Source organism: Rhinolophus hipposideros, assembly GCF_964194185.1.
Source record: "Rhinolophus hipposideros genome assembly, chromosome: 9".
In the NCBI taxonomy this organism is placed as follows: Eukaryota; Metazoa; Chordata; class Mammalia; order Chiroptera; family Rhinolophidae; genus Rhinolophus; species Rhinolophus hipposideros.
Window position 1 is genome coordinate 26,123,322 of NC_138055.1, and position 8,005 is coordinate 26,131,326.

Here is an 8,005-nt window from a genome sequence, read left to right on the forward strand (position 1 = left end):
GAAATCATGCTCTATCTGTGAAATTATGGAGGAAAAACAAATCTGTGCTACTTTTCCTGTCATACCTCAAACTGGGTGGGTATAGGAAAATGAGATATTTTAAGAGAGAAATAAGAGAGCCCACATTTACATAACTTTTATTACAGTCTATTTATATAATTGTTCTATTTTATTATTGGTTAATGTTCTTAATCTCTCACTCTGCAAAATTTATAAATAAAACTTTATTATATATACTTATGTACAAGAAAAACCATTGTATATATAAGGTTCAGTATTATCAGTGATTTCAGGCATCCACTGGAGTCTTGAAACATACTCCCCACAGATAAGAGGAGAACTACTGTGTTTATGAATATGTATATACATATAAGATTATATACATTACCATCTATATAAAGATTATATATAATACCTACTATTCATATAAAGCAGATTAGCTCATATGTATATAAATATAGAATTATATGTTCATATATAGTTATTTACGAAAAGATAATCTTTGCTATGTATTATGATCCATCAATGAGATAATGATAATAAAGGAAAACAATAAAGTCTCGAGAGTAATGTAGGGGATTATCTTCATGAACCTTGACATTTAAGAAGTGGGTCCAAAATGATCAGTAACTCCCAAAATGATATAGTAGACTCTGCTAACAATAAATTCTGGTCATTAAAAGACTCCAATATGAGAATAAGAATGTAAGTCACAGGGTCAAAGAAACTACTTGTGTCTCCTAAATAAAAAAATGAGCTTATATCCAAAATATAACAAGTATTGCGAGGAAGGAAAATGACAGACAGCATATAGGAGAAATGGGCAAGAAACATGGCAGGTACTTGTCATTCTCACAGAAAAAATCTCATGATTAGTAGGCCAGAAGCATGTTTCCAACCAAATAGTAATCAGGAAAATGCCTATGAGTCTCATCATGATACTTTTCTATAAGATAAAAAATTGTAACATTAAATTCCTGATAGTACTACGTTTAAATCAAAGGACTATTGGTAAAATGTGGATTTACTTAATAAACCCAAAAAAATGATGGAATATTTAATAAATTTGACATACACATATATTTATGGTCCTGCAATTTTATTCGGAAACATAGAGGACTAGTTATATTATAATTACACCCATATACAATTATAATTATATAACTTTATCTGTAAACTATTATAAATATTATATCTATATTATATAAAAACAATATGTTCAACATAACGTGTATGTATAATATATTAATTTTAAATATATTGTAATATTTGGGAAAAAGATGTACACAGGACAAGGATTTTCATAAAATATTATTTATAATACACACATTAAAATAACTGTATTCTGAATGGTGTAGATTAAAAATGTCATGTACATGTAATACAACAGCAAAAATTCACTACAGATAAATGCAACAGTGTGAATGAATTGCAAAAATATCATATGGGGATGAAAGGAGACATAAAATGCACACTGAATGATCCCTATTATATGAAGCTCAAATTTAAGCAAAGATCATTTAGAATATTAAAAATTAGAATAGTGGTTAAGTGGAGGAGGGAAAGTTGAGAGAATACAGAGGAGTGAGCTCTCGTGGACTGGAAACTTCCTTTTCATGATCTGATTTGTAATTACATGGGTCCTTCTAATTTATAAACAATCTGCACAACCATGATGTTTAGTATCCTTGACATAATTTAAAATTGTATAGGAAAATTAAATAGCAAAACTTATTTTAGACAAAAGGTATGTATAGAAGCATAGTTTTCTATGGAAAGTATGAACTGGAAATTATTAAATGTGCATTAATGACATGAAATATAAATAAAAGATTAAAGAGTTAAACAATAGAATATTAATAGACTTTGAAACAAACCACAAATGTATACAAAAATATGAATGAACACTACAATCATAATGTAGACCAAAATAATCTTTAAATAAAATGTTGGAAACATTTCAATCTTACCACTTCTTCTTTATTATCGATATAAAGCAGGTGTGAGTTCTTAGAAGCACAGGCCATCAGACTCTCACTCCTTGTTTTTCTTTCAGTGCTAATGAAATAGCAGTTGTTGGAATATGTGATCCACTCCTTTAAACAAGGACCACGATAACATGCTGCAGAAATCATGAAAAAGCAATTTGAATTAAAAAACAAAAACAAATGTACATATTTCCATAACTATAGACAAATATATACATAACATTTCTATGCACCCTCACTGGCTGGTACATGTAAAATAAAATGCAATTACACACACTCACTGAGAAGGGTCAGCCTCTCACCCCCTAATATACGTGCCCAAACAACGAAAACACACAAACATAAATTTCTATTCTAATGCAAGTCATGAAAGTCAATGAATAAAACCACTTTTTTAGAAAACAAAATTGTTTGTCTCATAGCATAGCAGGGGGAAATGTAAGCCAGTCAGTGACAATGGGTATGGTGATTTAAAATGAACACTTCATATTGTTCCATAGGAAGGACCATTCTCGTAAAATTATTATTTATGAACATTTATTGCCCAATGTTATAATTTATATATTCCAAAAAAATGTAATATTATTTTTGATATCCTGAGATACAAACTATAAACTGTACTAATATTAGAACTTTGAAAATTCTTCTGTACCTTTCTGGATCCCTGTTGTCAAGGTGTAATTATTCTGCTCTGGTTTTTCAGTAGCTAGGAAAAAGGAGTAATTCTTATTTAAAAATTAATATTGATCTGCATAAATCATAATACTTTGGTTTCTTACTTTGACATTTGGTGTAATGTTTAGTATTAGAATAATCTGAAATGAAATTGATTTTACAGAGGAAATTAATGAATTAATGAACATTTAAGAAAATATATTGCAAAAGCTTAAAGGATCGAATTCTCTACTACAGTAGTTGATTTAACCAATCTCAAGAATTAGTTTGTATATCTCAATAAGGTCTTTTAGCCTTCTAAAGCATGTCTTTGAGTTATGAAATCAGAATTTAAATGTATATATGCACATATGTTTGTAAAATGCTGCCTGCGATCATTCTGATATTTAATCTTCGACAAATTTGTCACCCCTTCACATTTACTCCTACTACATATGTTAAAATTAGCGGCCTAGTCCATAATATTAAGAAATATTTACAGGCACTGGCAATCAATCATTAAAGAGAAAAATTCCCTTGCAATTTTTCAAAACTTGACTTACAAGTAGTAACAGCTATCGTTACCACAGTGGACACCAAGGCAACAGTGATGAATCCCAGGATCCCAGCAATGAGCTTCTCTGGTGATGGAAAATCTACAGGGAGGGAAAGGGAAACACTGAGGAATGAGATGGAGATAAATGCTTAGACAATTTACACGCAAGGAACCTTCCTGAACAGGGAATCATATACATAAACTAGAACCCCTGACCCATATCTACCATTGCAAACTTTTCTCAGAATATATCATTGCATTGTCAGGAAACACAATGCTCCATTAGTTGTTGATCAAAGACTACACATTACAACGATGCCTGAGTAAAATTAGTCCTCAGATTTCACATTAGAATACTGTATTCCAAATTCAAGCTCTGATCCCAACAAACAAAAAGTGTTTCTCCACATATTTCCTACTGTTCCCCACATCTCTGCACCCCAACAGCACATCCTAGAACAGTTATACTGTGATTCTATTAAATATTTTACCTTTGCAGTGGTAGTTCTTGTCATTCTCTTGACGATGGTGAGAAGCATTTTGAAGATTTAATTCTGCATAGGTTATTTCCTGCTCAGTTACTGAAATGGAACTCTTAGTGCTTTTAGGTTTTACTTGCTGTCTCCTTGAGTCCTTAGTCAAATTCAGTTCTGCATAGGTTACTCTTTGGTTATTCATCTCTGCAGCTGAGTGGTGTCAGAGACTGTACTCTAAGGTAAGGGTACTTACTTAACAATGAATGGTTTTAATATATGCAATGATGAGGTCTCTTACTGTAAAAGTGGGTGGGGTAGACGATGAGCTGGGTTCATTTTGTAGTGGAAGAATCTAAAGATTTTGTTTTAAATGCTTTAGGGCTTAAATAAGTGTCTCATGGTTAAAAAAATTTTAAGGTATTCTGAATTTAATAATATACTTTTGGCCAGAGCAATGAAAAATGATAGATAAATTAATGAGAAATAAAGAAGTTCATAAACAATAATAGCTTCAATTTAACTCAGATTACAGAGAAGTGTTTTTAACATCATTAGGAGGTCTGTATTAGTAAAAGGTCTATATTAGTAAAAGGTCTGTATAAGTAAAAAGTAAAATTCTGTATCAAAAATGACTCACAAAATTATTTATGATAATTTTGAAATACAATAAGTTTAAATACTGAGTGCTCAAAGATGGCAAATTAGTAGTGTTGGCATATATAGTAATTTCCTGTACTAAATTAATTTCATTTAGTGCCTTACATTTATTTAGTAAAGGGAATGAGTTGTTATCAAATGATCTTTTATTTTGAATGATTGTGAATTTATGAGAAATTATTACAAATTTAAAGAAATATTTCACATGTTGTAAAATGCTACAGACACTAAACTTATTGAAAACCTAAAAAATATTAACAACAACATTTTTAAAGTACTTATGTAATAGAATACATAGGTATTGATTTAATGGTAAAGATATAATAGTATATAACGTTAAATACACACATAAATCATTTATAAAAGAACTATGTTGTTTTAAACTCCCAAAAAGTTCCTATAACCTTCAAAGTCAATGAGGCTAGCTTTAGTTATGTAAGCAAAATAATGCATTAAACCATGTAATTTAATAATTCAATCAATGGGCTCTGTGGTCAGTGAATTCTAGAATTAAAGCTGACTTGAAATTTGTAATATATGACTTTGAAATACTTTCTTAGCGTCTAGCAACTAGTTTACTAATGAAAGTGGGAATAAAAACAGGTAGATATAATGCATGTAAAACGCTTAATATTCAATCTGGCTTTTATAAACTCTCAATGATATGTTAGTTATGTGAATTATTATTTTAATATATTTAACATGTCATTATTTCTTACTTATGTCAGTTAGACTCTAACATAATTCATTAGACAAGCATTTCTTTATCAGTGTGATTTTTCTTGTAATTTTTCGTTAAATTTTTCAAAAAATCTTATCATTGTTTATAATTAAGCTTAAATTAGCATTTTACAGGATCTACCTCCTCTTAATTTTTACTAAAAGCCAACTGCTTTTATTTAATCTAAGTAATTGTATGAAGAATTATGTTTAACCTTCACAATTCAAAGAATTCATTTTAAGAATCTAATTTTAAAGACTTGCTTAAACATCAAATATAATACACAATTGTTTATTAATTAACAAAAATCCAGAAATAACTGTTCTTTGTCATGATTGCTCTGGGATTTTACCCTATATGTTTTTATTTTCAAGCCCAATTATGCATATGTATATACATTTGAGTAGTTTTCCACAGGCAAGAACTTAAGAAGTTTAAGGAAATGTTTTACCCTGAATTACTTAAATAAAGATACCAATGTTCTCTTTTATTATCTTATTAATTATACCTCAGTTTCATCACACCTAGCATCTGTAATCTCCCACTACATAGGATGGGCCGGTAGAGAGACAGGAGAGTAGAGACACGTACCTTCTTCAGGCCAGAAAGGTGAGCATCCTTCCGTGGGAGACCATGTTACTCTTGTAAACAAACAACATCTGTGGTCTTCACAAGCAGCCCAGGGAAAGCTCAGAGTGAAGCAAGAGTGTTAAAAGCAGATTTCTCATTAATATGTCACTTAAATTTGAATATGAAATCCTTACACTTGGGGTATTTTGAAGACGGTTTATCTCATCACACACCTTCAGAATATAGGATACTTTGGGTTGGTAGTGTGTCATTTAGTTTGCCCATTGGCAAGTGCCTCTGCAAAATTATTTTCTTATTTTAAAAGATTTCTGGGGACAAAAGTCTTGACCACCCATGCAGTTAACTTGCTTCCATCTTAATCACAAACACTAACAATTTAGGCCTTATTAAGAGTATCTTAGATGTTTAAATTCTGCTCTTAGGCAGGGTTGCTAAATTCTGGCATTACATACTTTTCCATATACTCTCAATATGTCATTTCTTTTATAATGGGGGAAAATGTGAAATCCTAATCCCATCAACAATAAGTATTTAATGATATTTGTCGCTAATATTCTGAAGAATTACTATGTTTTCAATTTATGGTGACTGTCACAATGATCATCAATTCCTGAACTTATCTTCTCAATTTCTCTGCCGTAGTTCTTAAAATTCCTTCATTCATTTTATTGTTCTTATATAAGTTATTTATATTTCTTCTGGTAAAAATAATATCTCTGTGAAGGATAAAACATGAAACAATATTGAACAATATCACCATGGCAGATATTTAAGTATTATATAACTACTAATTATATTTTTTGTTGATTCATCTTCCAGTCCTAACGGTCTTCTTTTAATAAAAATATTTGCTGTAAATGACAAAAGTCGAAGTCTTGCTATGTAGGAGTAAAACAAATTAACTAATTTTTTCTTTTACCAAAAACATGGGAAGAGCAGAAAAAGATAGATATTTATTTTTATTTTTCAATTACAGTTGACATTCAATATTATATTAGTTACAAGTGTACAGCTTAGTGGTTAGACATTTATGTAACTTATGAAGTGATCCCCCAATAATAGTACACCCTTGATACTATACATGTTTATTACAATATTACTGACTGTATTGCTTGCTGTACTCTATATCCCTGTGACTAGTTTGTAACTGCCAATTTGTAGTTCTTAATCCCTTAATCCCCATTTACAATGCTCTTCCAAAAGCATTTGGCAAAAAAATCTTTTAACTATTGAGGATTCCTAACCATTGCCATTGTCTGCTCCTACTGATCAACCATCGACATTGTCTATTCTTGATGATCCAGCATCGTAATAAGCAGATGATCCGCTTTGTGACATATTGACAGACGGTCAATAGTAGACTACTGCTACTATGTCACAAAACCAACATGGGTCACCGCATATCATGTAGGCATTTTATTATTTCCCTTCATCACAAGAAACAGGAAGGTGAGTACTGTACAATAAGACGTTTTGAAAGAAATCATATTCACAGAATTTTAATTACACTATATTCTTATAATTGTTCTATTTTATTATTAGTTATTGCTGTTAATCTACTACTGTGTTAATTTATAAGTTAAATTTCATCTTAGGTATATAATTATATTAAAATAATACACAATATATATAGGGTTCAACACCATTCATGGTATCAGGAGTCCATCGCGGGTCTTGTAAAGTATCCCCTGCATAAATGGGGGAGCTACTGCATATAATGCATCAATGTCAGCTATAGCCATTATGTTGTACACTACATTCTAGTACTCATTTATTTTGTAGCCGGACTTTGTACCTATTGATGACCTTTTCCAATCCTCCCACCAATCCTCCACCTTTGGTAACCACAAGTCTGATTAGTTTTTTATGAGTTTCTTCTTTGTTGTTGTTTTTAGATTCTGCATATGAGATCATACCATATTTGATGACAATAGCTTTATAGGAAAGCTTGAAATCAGAAAGTGTGATGTCAACTGCTTTGTTCTTTGTTTCTTGAATTTTTTTGGCTTTCAAGGTCTTTTTTGTTCCATATAAGTTTAGGAACATTTTTTTCTACTTCCATAAAATATGCCATTGTAGTCTTGATAAGGATTGCATGGAATCTATACATAGCTTTTGCTAGTGTTGACAACTTAGCAGTATTAATTCTTCCAATATGTGAACAAGGGATACCTTTCCATTTATTTTTCTCTTCAATTTCTTTCATCAATGTCTTGCAGTTAGGGTTAGGACAAGTCAACTAATATAAAAATATAAATGGAATTATTCACCATATTGAGAACTTAGAAATAACAACTCTAGATATTAAAATTTGTAATTTATACATGATTTATTTTAATAAATAGCAAATGTTTAAGATACA

The 8,005-nt window shown here is 30.4% G+C and overlaps 1 protein-coding gene across 1 annotated transcript in view; it reads right to left on the minus strand.

Moving 5' to 3' along the window:
* Window positions 1–3,876, minus strand: part of LOC308501850 (NKG2-A/NKG2-B type II integral membrane protein-like) — a gene marked incomplete at both ends in the record, with an annotated part of 28,572 nt that extends 24,696 nt beyond the window's left edge. Inside the window, 3 exons of the mRNA XM_081058942.1 lie at window positions 2,641–2,694; window positions 3,206–3,298; window positions 3,690–3,876. Coding sequence (XP_080915068.1) covers window positions 2,641–2,694; window positions 3,206–3,298; window positions 3,690–3,876 — 334 coding nt within the window. The remainder of the gene's footprint in view (window positions 1–2,640; window positions 2,695–3,205; window positions 3,299–3,689) is intronic.
* Window positions 3,877–8,005: the final 4,129 nt, after the last annotated feature.